Genomic DNA, 15,621 nt, shown 5'->3' on the forward strand with positions numbered 1-15,621 from the left:
CGTACAGTATTGAGTGAACGTTCAGCCCAGGTGTAAAAGAGACAGAGCGAGGAGGGACTGCACATGAACCTAAATGATGATTCATGCAGTCGAAAAGACTCACCCAGGAAAGTAGTCTGAATGAGGATGTACAGAAACTGGAACGAGGCAAAACGCTGTGTGATAACAGAGAGAAGAGGAGGTCAGAACCACGGAGAGAGACTGATAGAAAGAGAGAGAGACAGGAAGAGAGAGAGAGGGAGAGAGAGCTCCCTGGAGTTCCACTGGGAGAGGTGTATCCGACTGTGCCTCGGGCAGTAAAAGACAATGCATGTTTTTTTTAAATGGAATTTAAAAGTATTTTGTTTCAAAGGAGGCAGATGTGAGACAGTAGAAATACATGACCTCTGACACTCGTGGCTCCGTCGCTCCATGGAAACACTTGAGCAACATCCACTACACTGAGGTAGACATGATGAGTAATTGCAGACCTTCAAACGTTACCCCAGCCTCCAGGAAACCGATCTGAGGAGCTCTGCTCTGCAGTGAGACCTGTCGGTAGGAAAGCACATTGACATTTCATGTTGGTATTGACATTAGATTAGTGTCTTCATGTGTAATTTTTCAATGTAAAACAGATTGTTCTTTTTATTAAATTAAAGTAAAACGTAAAACAATAGGCTACAATAGAAGCAACAATAGAAAAACAATTATAACTGCAAGAGACAATTAAATGATAACCAGGACAAAGTCGTCATTAAAAACATTATCATTCTACTGGTCGTAATGTGTTAGTGTGGCTCCCCACTCTGTGATACACTGAACAAAGTCAGAGAGTAGACACAAACTATCTGTGTTTCTTTATGCAGTATTCTACATCCATCCGTCCATTATCTATCCTGTTAATCCTTACAGGGGCGACCCTGAGGGGAGAGATCGAGCAAACCGTATTCTACCTTCACATAATATTGTGTTCTATTGATTAATGATCCAATGACTGAACTGTGGCTAGTTCCGATGTGTAAAGGTGAACCAGGAACTCTGTCTATGTATATGTTCTGATGAACAGTTTGGTTAGTAAGTCTCAGGTAGTGCTAGGTGCTACGTTTCAAAGTTATTTGACTAATCTGCATCCAACTGCTCATTCTTCTTTTTAGCAATGTTACCATGTTCCCGGATCTCAGTTTGAAGTTTGGCTACAGAAATTACAAAAACCTATGGAAATGATTTCATTGTATTCTGCTGGTTACTGTGTGTGCAGCATTTTGCAGACAGTCTTCCAGATGTGTTGGTAAGTGTCTCAGTCATGTACCCCAGAGAGGCAGTGACCTTTGTAAACAGCACAGCTGTCCAAACACCACGGAGCACATCATGTGAAGTCCCACATGTGTGCAAGTCTTTGCCTTCTGTGTTCTCTGATGTTTTTTTACAAACAGCCTAAATGGCATTTTTAAGATGCTGTAATAAACACCTCACAACATGGAGATCAATATAACACTGCATCCACTAAAATATATTTAGCCAACCTTGGAAAGCACTGACTGTGACAGAGCAGTCTGGGTCTTAAAAACAACATTGGATTTATGCAGCAAGTGTTAGCTCACAGGTACACCAGGCTCAGTATAATTACATTGTGTGTCTGTGTTGGTGAATGTAGATAACAGTGTGTTTCTTGTTCCACTGAGCTCTGTTTTCCATTTTTCCTGCTGCAGGCTGCATGAGGGACCTACGCCTCAATGGTCGCTATATGCCAATGGACAGCCAGCCGCGAGATGGGGTTTCCCAGGTCAGCGTGCAGGGCCTCTCCCTCGGGTGCTCGTCTGACTCCTGCAAAAGGAACCAGTGTAGCGCCCCGTTCACCTGCGTCGACTTGTGGAGAGTGCACGAATGCAGGTACAAACACACACACACACACACACACACACACACACACACACACACACACACGACCCCTTACACTCGATGCAACCACACTTTCACACTTGGCTGCCCCACGTACACACTCATCAGTTTGACGCAAAGGCATGAGGACACATACATTTAACCCAACTCACGCTTCCTCTGAAGCCATTTTCCAGCTTTTGACCTTGGTATTATTTTTGTTCATACTCACATGGATTTGTTTTAAAATAAATCAACCCTGACCTGCTTGAGAATGTTGGAAAGTTATAGAAGAAAGAGCATCACTTAACCTTTATTTGCTAGGCATCAAGGCATCCGTTTTATAGAGCCAGAGGTCCATGCACTTTCACATAGCAACCAATTCAATGAATTATTATTATATAAATTATTGTTTAATTATGTGAATATCGAAGAATTATTTTAAAAACCTTAATACAACCATAAGAATAATCTGACCAGCCCACACCATTTATTTTCAGCTTTCTTTCATATTAAATATACGCAAAACAAATAATAAAACAAGAGTGCTGTTATGAGAATTTCCTTTCACTGTGAAATGATAAGACCAACGTGACGCTGTATTCGTGGGTTCACTGTGAGAGACAGGGTCGTGACAATGTTCACTAATTAAAGCAAGAAAATGGAAAAAGTTAAAATGCTTCACTGATTCAACTGTGAGAGAAAAAAACTGTGTTCGCCCTCATTGGGACATTTTCCCATTTTTTATTCTTCACTTAACCTAGATCTTCCCGTAGAGATACAATATGAGATCAAATGGAATCAGATTACACCACAAAAACACATTGAAAGGCAAAATAATGACACATGTGAAAAGTCTCTTGGCCTCTTCTTGGCTGGACAAGAAGCCTGCATTAAAACTGGGGATGAGTTTTTTATGCCATGGGTATTTTACCAGGTCTAGTCCAATTTTGCTATGGAGCTGCATTATGGGAAGCGTAGGATCTGGCATTTTTAAAGTCCAGTTTGGGGAATAAAAGTCAAAATATCTCAACCTGTGCTGCCTCAGTTTGGACCGTTATTTTTTAGCCTGTCTTTGGCAAGTCCTTCAACTTTAGAGAAGTCTGGCAGTAAATCACTGCACTACACCATGAAACTTTTTTTCTGGTGATTACAGATTGCGTGAGCGGCTCAGAGGAATCTGTCTTGGATCTCTGCTGGATCCCATTTCCAAAATTTAAGGATTATCAGCCTAGATACAAGATGGATTGAAATCCTACATTGACTGCAGCTACTTCTCTTTCAACTTATCTCAAGGTCTTTTTTTTTTTCTAGATTTAGTCTACTCTTTTTCTTACTGTCAGGCAAAAACGTTGTTTTTGTCAGGTAACCAGTTTAACCTGTTTTCAGGCCTTTTCGTTCACAAGAAATCAATATAGACTTTGTGTTTGTAATGTCCACAAACATAAAAAGCCTTAATTAATTTCTTTGTTACTGATCCGGTTCTTGATTGGACACCACAGGCTGAAATGACAAAAAGTGTGAGGTGACTGCCAGACAATCTGTGGAACACTGGTTGCAGGTCATCACATATTATGTCTGTTATGTTTTCTTTTGGACATGATTTCTTGTCTTTGAAAAATAGCAAGTGTATCAGTAACACTACTAGTGTCAAAGTCATTCAGTGCATCACTGACTTTGTACATTCATTTTAAGCTCGGTGAGCTGGTGTGCATGTTGCTACATGTTAGTAGTGACAGGAGTTAATCCAATGGAGAGAACTCAGTGGGAAGGCTACGGACTGTAGTTTGTTCTCTTTAAGGGGATTGGCAGGTCATAAAAACAACCGTACTCTTCTTTCTTCACTGTCCCAGTGTGAGGTAAACACAGTATTTGTAAGGCTAATGCAGTGCACCGCTTTTTCTGCTGAAAGGGAAGAAAAGGTTGAGCCAGGATCAACTTTTGACACTTGTTTTGTTTTGTTGCTGTCAGTCGAAAGTTGGCCTCTGAGGGACTGTCAATAGTTAAAACCCCATGAGAGGCAGTGGGTTCTGCAGGCAGCCGTGTCTTCCTTGCAATTGTGCAAAGGAATACTGCAGTGAACCTCACCTGCTCAGTCACCGAGCTAAACACCTAAAACGTTGGAGGTGAAAATAAATTATTTTCCCAGCCCTCTGAACCTGATGGGATTCACACTTTTGCTAGATCAACATTTTACATGCACTGCCGAATGACTTTCTGTATTCCTGGGTTTGTTTGTCAGTGGGAAATGGGAAATGTCGTCCAGTGAAAAGCTGCAGCAAACTAACAACCCTCTCCTGTGGCACACACTGAATCAAACATTGAGTGCTCTTAGCCACATACACTAATCTCAGCAATTTTTTTCTGCCACTGGAAACATCAGCCTGCATTGAGTCTGTGCAGCCTCCTGGCTTTGTATCTTTCCTTTCCCTTTTCTCCCACTCCTCTGATCCACTCACCCACATCATCTATCCACCAACCTATCTATTCATTTAGTTTTTCACAATGGCTCTCACTCTCGCTCTGTGCTCCACCATTTCTTGGTTTGTAGGGCTCTCTCACCTTGCTTCAGTAATTTAGCCCCTGTCCGGCAGACACATACCTACCACTCAATATAAACATGAACACTCTCCATCTTCTCCCTGCTTGTTTTCAAAACTTGACCTGAACTCTGAAGGATGATAAGAGTAGTAATTGTTTTAGTGAGTCCTCTAAACCCAAGTATTTTCACATAGTAGTCAAATTGTCTAATAATGTCATACATAGTGTGAATAACACTTCTACCAAGGGATCAAATTAACACACAAAAAACATTAATTTGTCATTGTTATTTTTGTTATTGATTTATTTGGTTTTGTTATTTTTGTTTACTAAAAAAGCCAGACCAACAGTTGTTTAGCAAGCCATGTCAAAGGAGTGCTTCCCATTGATTATCCACACTGTGGCGGCCCACCATCTAATTTGTTCTGCCACAATTTGATATGATTATGAAAAAAAAATATTTCACCCTTCTCAAAATAACATAAGAGATCCCTAACTTTGGGTTTTGCTCCATCGCTGCATTGTATAGCTGTGTGCAGCGCAGTGTGACGCATGCTTGTGCTATCACTCATAACGTTTTTCCCATCCACATAGACAGTCAGACTTTAAGTTACCTTCGCCAAGCTGGTTGTCTTTATTTGTGTTTGTTTGAGTGCATGCAATCAGTTCTCTCTCTAATGTAAGAGCTTCTCTGTCACTCCTGAGTCTAAATGCCTGTTACTCGGACTCTGTTGCATGTGAGAGCCACCTTCATACTTGGACATGTGCACCGTGATTGAATTAATTATTCACTGCAAAGTAAGCAAAAATAAATTGTGGGCTCTCCAATTATTCAGATCTGCTCCAACATTTAATGGATTCTTCCTTGGGCCATGTCCCATCCCTCCACAAATTTCATGGAAATGTGTGCAGCTGTTATTCCTCTATCCTGCTAACTATTAATCATATGCTGATGAAAACATATCCTCCTTAGTGGAGGCAACACATTTATTCTATTGGGTTACAGGTAACTTTATAAAAACCCCTGCACAGGTTTTAAATTTCTACTGAATATCATTTGGCAAACTCCAAGCAAGCAGCCACAAACCTTTCAGTCGAGTGGCTTCTCTCTTGCCACTCTCTTCCTGCTGGGCTCAGTCTGGACGAATGGACAGCTTTATGAGGAGACTTCTTCTATTTGATAATTAGTGAGGCCAGTGTTGTCCTGGAAACACTCAGAGCTTTAGAAATGCTTTCAAACTCTTAGCGTGTATGTTTACCTCACCACAATTTATCAACGAGGTCTACAGAGAGTTAGATGGACTTCATGGCTTGGTTTTTGTCCTCACATGCAGTGTGGATTTAGGGGCCGTATGTGCCTTTCTACACTAAATCCAACCAATTGAATTGGCCTGTGATTAATTTCTCAATATACGTTGAGGATGATTAAAGCACAAGATGAACCTGACCACAGTTTAAAGTGCAGTCATAAAAAAGTGTTTTTTTTCTTCACTCTGTGAGTATGGGTTATTGAGTGTAGCTGAATGGGCAGAAATGGCAATTTGAGCCATTTAAATTAAATTGATAACACAGTAGAGTTTGCAGAAATGAGGATATTTTAATACCTTCTGAAAATCTGTTCCGTAAATAACTGACAACATTTGCAATTGACAGTTGTTTTTTCCGCTGACTGAGCTGAGAAGCCTATTGTTAAAAAATTAAAATCTTTAACAATGTTTTTTATAGTAATATACAAAGAAAATACTTAGGAAATAACAAACTCATGTTTTAGATTAGTTTACAAAGGCACATTTTGCAGAGCAACACTATGATAATTATGTCCAATTACTATTATTACATTATTATTGTTATTATTTTTCTGTGACTAATTCAAATTAAGAGCGATCATCCTTTTAAAACTCCCACCACACTACACCTGCAGCTAATCACTGTGAGAGAGTGTCCCTGTTCATCATAGGTTACGATAAGACACTTGTCACAGCACTGATTCCATCTCTGGCTAATGAGAGGCAGTGATAAGAGCGAGCAGAGGAAGGAGACACGCTGTCTAATTGACTGACAGGTGTCCTGTGTTCCACACCTACTCAGACTCCAACTAGGCATAATGAATACTGAGCGCTGAGCTTTTGTTATGGGACAATAATTCCACCCACATTTAATTACCTTTTAAAATGGGCTTCTTTCTGCTCGATATGTGCTTTCTCACATTGTCTATATAGTTGCTTTAAAAATAGTCGTTTATACTCTTGAACACTGATTTTAAAGATGATCCTGACTTTGGTTTTGTCAATCAAGTCACCCCACCTTTTATGGTGGAAGTGCAGCCACACACAGTCTCAGTTCTGATATAAAGTGGCCAGAAGAAGCCTCTTATGGGAATTAGTGTACTGAAATGCTGCGGTAAAAGCAATCAGCAAGACCCTAAAATCAGTTCTGCAGCCGACAGAGAGAGGGAAACAATTTTACACTGCGTTCTCCTCATCTGGAACGCCACTTTCCGTCTCACCACTTCCATCGACCCCATCACCGGCAGCAGCAGGGAGCTCTTTTCTGTGGAAAAGACCTGCGTTAAACCCTCAGCCTGCAGTAGCATCACACACAAAGTTAGCAAACATGCTGGTGAAAATGGTGAGAATGAAGAGTCCAAAAACAGTTTGGTCAGGGGCTGGTTGAGTCAACATTTTGAGAAAAGGAGATTAGACTTTGGAGGAATCATGTGGCACTTGTTGGAAGATGTGTATAGGTCAGTTATAGATTTGATTACTTTAACATGCAAAAAAAAAAGGGTTAGGGTTCGGGTTAGATCTTGATATAAAAGACGTGTTCACGTTGTTGTGCGTCCTGGGGTTTGGTACAGCTTTTATTTTTAAAAGGTAGAAATTAACATTTGGTCTTCAGTTGTGTTTTTCACAGAACAAAGGACGATATATGCAGGCTGACGATGTATGGACTAAAATAAAACTGTGTGTCTCTATATTGATGAAAATTGACCCTAAATTTGACAGAGGAAAGTGAATGACACGTTAATTTAGAAGAAGAAAAGATTTGTCTAAACGATGAAGGAAAAGGGTTTAAAATAAAGAAAAGAAAAAGATTTTGTATATATGGATGATGATGATGATGATGATGATGATGATGATGATGATGATGATGATTGATGATGATGATGATTACTCAGTAATCTGCAAAAAACGCTCTGGAGAAGAGAAGAGAAGCTCTTTATTGATTTAGTCCATGCTTTTTTTTAATTGTTTTTTGTGTTTCTTTTCTTTTTCTTTTTCCCCCACATGTTTTGCACATACAACACCCGAGATGTATACACGGTGTAATACGTATATATTTTGTGGAAGGCCAGAAACACAACTTCAAATCAACACAGCATGTGCAGATGTGGATAATATGTTGCAAGTGCACAGTACATAGGCAAAAACATTGAGTGTAACAGCTTTATATGGTGATAATATGCTGTGTTGTGTTTACAGCTTGGCATCAGATTGGTGGGGAAGAGTAGCTTTCATTTATCTACAACTCATGTTTGGTATCCAGTGTTTTACGTTTTGAAACATTCAATGTTTACATTAGTTTAGGTTCCTTTTATTCATATTCTACCCTTTTAGTGCACATTGCTATTGCCGTTCTCCACTCTGCCTGTCAGCATCATTAGTGTACTTGTGTGCATGTGCATTGTGCATTGTGTTCAAATATGAGACATACTTTATGTAGGCGGACATTTATCCAACCTTTGCTCTACAAAACTGTGAGTGAACAAATCCTCCAGCTACACAGGAAACAAGGTTAGGAGAAGGTTTTGGTCAGGACTTTGAAAAGATCAGAAAAGAGCAGGATGGGAGGCATGTAGGCGCCATGTCAGAGATCTTTACACCTCAATCCTGCATCCAAAACGTTTGTAATGTTGCCATGTGTCGATCGCTGGAGCAGATAAGTCACGTAGGAGCAAAGGTCACAGGGGACAGTGTGGCAGAAGATACAGTTCATTAACCCTATAGGTGGTCGCTCCTCCAGATTAGTTTTCTGGCAGAAGAGGAGCAGTTATGAGATAAATTACTGCACCATCTTTAGTTTAATGTCGCCATTTCATAGTAAAGTTGAGTCAATATTTATCAGCATGGACTAATCTCCTGAGAGCAGAGGCAGGACTCATCTGTGATGTCATCAAAATGTACAGCCCGGAGCTGCTCCATAGACATTGACTGGGATACTGAATTAATGGGCTCGTAAAATGTTTGTTTGAGCTGTTACACCCAAATGAGCTTTTAATTATAGTGGTGCTTTCTGAAGTGAGGCAGAAAATGTGCCCTTGTCTGCATAAAATCATCCTAGTTACTGCCAGAGCCACAGTCAGCGTTTTCATCTCCTCCCATCCATTCTCTGTATCGAGGTGTACGTCTGTGTGAGATCACTGATTAAAAGACACTAATTTGTTTTTTTTGTTTTTCCCTCTGGGAACTGGTTACAAACAAGAGAAGACAATAAGACAATGTTTTTTAGCCTGTATATTCATGTTCATCTTCAAGTGAACCTCAAGTGCTTCAACTGTCCAATGTAATTTGTTTTATTCTCCTTGTTCCTCTAGTTTTTAGAGTTGTTTTCCTTTGATGGATCTGGAGCTGCTCCTGTAAAAGGGATAATTGCATGTTGTTCTAATCAAACCTCCTGTCACGTTCTGTAAGGGATCTTAATCTACATTTCATTTGTGACGCCTTTTTTATTGCCCCTGTCGCCTCCTGTCCCACCTTTCTCTTCAGATGTCCCCCTGGACACATGATCCGAGTGAACGGGTCCAGAAAGTCCTGTGTCTACACTCTCTGCGCCACGCGGCCTTGTCACAGGGGGACCTGTGTGGCCCAGTCACCCTCCAAATTCACCTGCCACTGCCCGGAGGGTTACAGAGGACGCCACTGCGAGACGCCACTGGCCATCTACAGGGAGGACGTGGGCCTGAGCTTCAGCTCGCTCTTCGCCATCTGCATCTGCTTCATGGCCTTACTAGGTAAGAACTGCATCTACTGCATGTTACACATACACCACTGATAAAGGATAGCACAGCAGGGTGCGTGTGTGTGTGTGTGTGTGTGTGTGTGTGTGTGTGTGTGTGTGTGTGTGTGTGTGTGTGTGTTGTGTGTGTGTGTGTGTGTGTGTGTGTGTGTGTGTGTGTGTGTGTGTGTTGAATGTGTGTGTGTTGTCTTTGCCAATATTTGTAAACTTATCCATTATATTGCAATATAACATAGGAATATAAAATGATACAGTCACTGTGTTTTGCAATGGCATGTGACAATTTGGGAAACACATCCAACAAATCCTGTTTATTAAATATATATACACGTACAATTATGATGCTACATTTATCAATGCTACATTTATCAATCGAATTGCATTTGTCTCTTTGGGCTTAACAAGAGTAAGGAAACACTACAGAAAAAACCATTAACAGAAATGTTCTGTTGTGACAGGTTCAAACTACCTTGTCAAAACCAACAGCCGCATTAAATATAGTAATTTCAAAATTAAATTAAATATCTGGGAGAGCACTGTAAGAAAACAATTATACTGAAACAGAAATGTTATATATTTTAAATAGGTACCATAAAACTATGCAAAATGTGAACAATAAAAACCACAAAATAAGCATTTCAATTTAGTCTCTCTATTTTTCTCTCTCAGTCACACAAACACTCACACACACACACACACACACACACACACACACACACACACACACACACACACACACACACACACACAGACACAGAGAGAGAGAGAGAGACGATGTGTGCACCAGATGTTTTTAATGATGCAGTAGATGATTCTTTGGTAATTTGTGCCTTATTTCATCCCCATAGAGGCGTGTTGCACTCATTAGTGGATGTAGTTAGACCCCAGGGACACTGTTAGCTCCCTCACACCACACACCACAGTGAATTGAATGTAATCATTACTGTATGTGGCCCCTTATTAGCTCAGGCTTCTCAACTTTATTCACATCTTAACATTTGTGAAAGGTAAGCAGTGAGCTTAAGTGCTTTGATGCATTTGTGTGTATTTTAAGTGTCAGAACCATTCACATTATACACAGTTGTGAAACACATAGGGAAACACATCAGGCAAAGATACAGCAGTGGGCGGTGAAAGTGACAGTTTTCAGAAAACAACTGTAGTTTGGTGTGTTGACAAAGCCCACTCACCAACCTGGTCAGCTGCTGGAGTCTCAGCGGTTGACAATTGGGTCAGAAGGCAGTTTTAACTTTAAAAAGAAGAAGAAATAAAAGGTAAAGTTTAGTGTCAGATTTTTGGGTGAATTGAGAGAATATTCACATTTTAAAACAATCCAGAGATGGTTGTGTGTCCGGGTACATTGCAAACAGGAATGGAGTCATTTGTAATATGTTTAATGGTACCAGTTTGAGAACATGTGAACAATAGTTGACATTACAGCACCCAGAGCATTATCTGAGTTGTAGTTAAAAATATGATATCCAAATATAAAACTATATACTGTAGAGGTGCAGTAGCTATGGAAGGTATTCAGACCCCTTGAACACTTTGTTGTGTTGTAGATCTACTTGTAAATTCATTACAATGACATTTTTCCCATCAACCCATACTCAATATTCTATTATGACAAATTGCTCTTAGAGTTTTCCAAATTTAGACAAAATCAATGACAGATTTCTTTCATTTACAAAACTGCTCAGATGTTCCTTATTCCAGAACTTTGCAGAAGCCCCCTCTTCCTTGGCAGCAGTTACAGCTTCTAGTCTTATTGGATAAGTTGCTACAAGCTTTGAACAAATGACATTTGGCACTTTATCCCATTTATCCTGGCAGCTTCTCTCAAGCTCCATCAAATTTGATGGGAGGCATCTGTGACTGCCACCTTCACATGTCTCCACTGATGTTCTGTGACGTTCAAGGTTCTCTGTTCTCTGGCTGGGACAATCAAGGACATTCAGAGACTTGTCCCAAAGCCACTCCAGCATTGTCTTGCTGTGTGCTTCAGGTGATTGTTGTACTGAAAGGTGAACTCTGGAGCAGGTTTTCCTTGAAGGGATAGTTCACTGAAAAATGAAAGCTCACTCATTATCTACTCACCACTATGCCGAATGATAGGTGGGTGAAGTGTTTGAGTCCACACATCACTTTTGGAGACTCAGGGGTAAACAGTGTTGCAGCCAAATCCAATACAATTGAAGTAACTGGGGGACCACTTCTTCAAATGTAAAGAAACAACAGAAAAAAACCTAACGTGCCTCCATACTGCTCCTGTGGTGTCATTCAAGTGTCCGTAAGCCCCGATATTCATATTCGACTTGAAACAGCGTCATTTACACCATGTTTCCGCTACCAGAACTAGCGATGCTACCGCGCATCCCACGCATACCCTTGGGCCAGAGCTTGTGTGCAGTGTCTGCGCGGAACATGAACGCGACTCCGAGGAGGATATCAGCGGACATTTAGACAAAAAACATGGTGTAAATCACGCCATTTCGAGTCGAATTTGAATGTCGGGGATTCTGGAGACTTGAATGACACCACAGGAGCAGTATGGAGGCATGTTAATGTTTGTTTTTTTTATGTTTTTTTACGTTTGTAGATTATTGGATTTGGCTGCAACGCTGTTTACCCTTGTTTTCTGGACTTTACCCACCTCTCCATTGGCATAGTCCTGAGTAGATAATGAGTGAATTTTCATTTTTCAGTGAACTTTCCCTTTAAGGTCCTCTCTGCATTTGGCTTCATTCATCTCTCCCTCAACTCGGAGCAGTCTCTCTGTCCCTGTAGCTGAGAAGTCCCGCCACTGCATGATGCTGCCCCCACCAGCAGAGATGGTATTTGCCAGGTGATGAGCAACGGCTGGTGTTCTCCAGAGTCAGTGTTTGGAGTTCCGCCCAGAGGGCTAATTTGTGTGTAATCAGACAGGAGAAAATATTTGCTCATGCTCTCAGGGTCCTTTAAATGCCATGTGGCAAACTTCAAGTGGACTATTATGGCTTTTACTCAAAGTGGTGATTTTTCATCTAGCCACTGTGCCATGAAGTCTTGATTAATTGAGTGATATTGAGATGGTCCTTCTGGCAGATTCTCTCCTCTCTGCAGAGGACTACTGAAGACCCTGACCAATGTCGACTTGCCCACATTTGATAGATGGCCAAATCTAGGAGGAGACCTGCTGGTTCAAGACTTCTTCCATTTGACATCTATGGCTCTCCACATTTGGGCAGCTTTGGTTTTGGAGGTAGAGAGGGTTGTCCACTGACCAGAATGGTTTGAGACCTGGCTCCTCCAGTCTCCTCAGTGTCCTTGAGCAAGATACCGAACATACTGACAGTGTATGAATGGTGTGTGATAGAAAAGTGCTGCATAGAGAAAGTGATACTCAAATACAGTCCGTCTGCCATTTACAGTTTTATTGAAGGTCTACAGAGAGACTGTCTTGGATTTTTTTTTGAAATGCAGTGTAAATGGTGGGACATTGTGTACACATGTATGTGTCTTTCTAAATTATGTCCAATCTATTCACTTTGCCGCAGGCGGATGCTAAACAACTTCTAGACACATCTCAAGGACACTTAAATCAAAGAGGAGGCACCTGAAACCTGAATACAAATTTGAGCACCACAGAATAGGGTCTGAATACTTAAGAAAAAAAACATTTCAGTTTGCAAAAGAAATATGCAACTGCTTTTTACGTTATCGTTTAGTGCAATTTGATCCATTAAATCACATTTCTAACAATGAAAAGGGGGAAGAGGTCTTAATACTTTCTGAAGCCTCAAAACAACAGCGTTGCCAGTGCTGACTATATTTTAAAGGCTATGAAAGCCCTGCTAAATCAGTCTGTTGACTTAAATTTGTCTTTTAAATTATGAACTGTATTATACAGTTTTGTACCCAGGAATGGACCCACCATAACTAAACACTATAGTCTGGCATTCTTCACCAAGAGCACAAAAGGGCCTCTGGACGACATGTAGGTTGGGACAATAGCTGCTTACATCTGCTGTGGTACTGTACAAGCACTTCCTCTGGCCTGTGGTTGGATAGACGGCAACACACTGGTATCTTGTTGTCTATTAAAATCTAAATTTTTCTGTCTGCCTGGCTGTCTCTTTTTCCTTGTTGAATATTCATCTGCCTGTACCTTTTGCTCTGTGTTCTTATTCCTAAAGGACGCTCTGCTGAGAAAGTGCCTCAGGCACAGCCGTGCACAGAGAATGAGTTGTCAGTACCATCACATGTTCCCTTTGTTTAATTGATAACAATACAACAGAACTGTAAAGAGCAGTATGAGGCAGAGCACAGTGCAAGATAAGAAAAACAGATCAGAGAAGAATAAAACAGGGCACAGCACAATACAAGAAGAAAACAAGAGGGAGCTGGAAAGATTTCAAAGCTGAGGCAGCGCACAAAACAGTGAGAGAAGGGAAAGCAGAAGATATGTGAAGGAGGGCGTCAATGTCAGGCTGCTGCTGGGCATGTCTGCTTGTGTCACTGGTGATTCTGAGGGCACTTTCCTCCCACCCTGAGGCCAGATAGTGTTCAAATGGTCATTTCTCTTATTTCTATTCCACCGAATCACCATTCAATCTTGGTATTGGCCTCATAATAAATGCGACATCCAACTTTGATCCTGTTGAGACTCTGTTCTGTCTTAGGTGTTAATTACTTGATTTGTAGGCACATAAGGTACTGTTTACCAAAACCTGCAGGAATTGAGATCAATGCTCCAGGGGCTCTGGTAGTAATTTCAATCGGTAAAGCATTCCTCGCTCGATCAGTCAAGCATTCCTCACTCTGAAATTCAAGTAGGAGCAAGAGTGACTTTTTTTTAGATTTTCATCCAATATTGCTTGTACGGACCAATGTTTGAATAGCAAGAACAAAAGGAGGGCAGCAACTCTCCGGATGCAATGTGGAAGGAAATGGGCTGCTCATTTGCAAATGTTATGATCAGTGAAGATTAAAGACAAAATCCACTCTAAAAACAATTCATAGTAGTTTGTTTTCCCTTCGTAAGGAGAGTTTTGTGCAGCAAACTGTGGCTAAAGCAAGTCTTAATTCTTCATTCATGGTTTCCAGAGGATAAGATTCATCCTGTAGGTCCCTTTTCTTTTGATCTTGTACCATCATCAGTTTTTTTGCTAATGTTAGCATGGCAACATGGTCAGCCAAGACGGTGAACTTGGTAAATATCACATGCTAATTGTCAGCATGTTAACATGGTCCATGTGATAATGTGAGCATTCTGATGTTACCATTTAGTTCAAAGCAAATCCAAAGAGTAGCTAATAAGACGACTGTAGACTCTTTGTCCTGTTAATTATTATTGTTGGACAATGATTCAAGAAAATCTTCCTCTTATAAATTTAGAAACACTTTTAAAATGAATTAAGGGAACATTCAGGAGTGATGTTACCTATTGATAATAAACGTCTGTTTTTAGTCATTTCTAACTTTCCAATTTTTTAAAAAATAATTTAACATGGGAAATCTTTAATAGCAGACCATAGTAGATGCATTGACTTTGCTTTTTGTTGTTGAGATGATGCACCTGATCTGTCCAAACAGAAGTCCGTGGCGGTGTATCTGTTTCTCGTCCATTGATTGGACCTGGATATTTGCAGGATTCACCCAGTGACAGTCCCTGTGGTGCTCCTTGAGTTCAGAGAAGTTGAGAAATGCCAGCACAGCTCCACACCATGTCAAAGTCCACTGGGCTCTCTCTTGACAACATTAATACTTAATAACTGTGCGCTGAATTCTTCATGAAGCTTGAATATTGATTTTGTTTTCAATGGTGTGAATTCATTTGTCCTGTTTGCTTATTTTGGCGACGACATGTTTGGAACTGTGTGTAAATGCCATCCTCTCTTCACATGCACCTCCTCACCTTCTTCTTGGGCTTTCATTTCTCTCTCTCAACATTGTCCTAACTCAATTTATGACTGTATGGCAGGGCCTTGTGTGAATTTGGTTAACCATTGGTTTCTTTTGTTTTTCTTGATTCAGTCCTGCTTCCCATGTTTGGTTACCTTCTTTCTTTACAGAAAACTAACATTTATTTCATAGCGATATATAGAATGGCTTAAATAAATTATAGTAATGTATCTATTTTTTTCATTGACTTGGAAGGCAAAGCTCAATTTATTATGAGATAAGATATTAATTTGAACTGATCTGAGGTTAATTTGAGCTGAA

The 15,621-nt window shown here is 40.5% G+C and overlaps 1 protein-coding gene across 1 annotated transcript in view; it reads left to right on the forward strand.

Annotated features, from left to right (window-relative positions):
- The window catches only part of si:ch211-186j3.6 (neural-cadherin), a 286,707-nt gene that overhangs the window by 254,931 nt on the left and 16,155 nt on the right, over positions 1–15,621 (forward strand). The window contains 2 exon segments of the mRNA XM_035162307.2: positions 1,692–1,872; positions 9,168–9,412. Coding sequence (XP_035018198.2) covers positions 1,692–1,872; positions 9,168–9,412 — 426 coding nt within the window.

This window comes from Hippoglossus stenolepis, chromosome 1 (genome assembly GCF_022539355.2).
Source record: "Hippoglossus stenolepis isolate QCI-W04-F060 chromosome 1, HSTE1.2, whole genome shotgun sequence".
NCBI classification, from domain to species: domain Eukaryota; kingdom Metazoa; phylum Chordata; class Actinopteri; order Pleuronectiformes; family Pleuronectidae; genus Hippoglossus; species Hippoglossus stenolepis.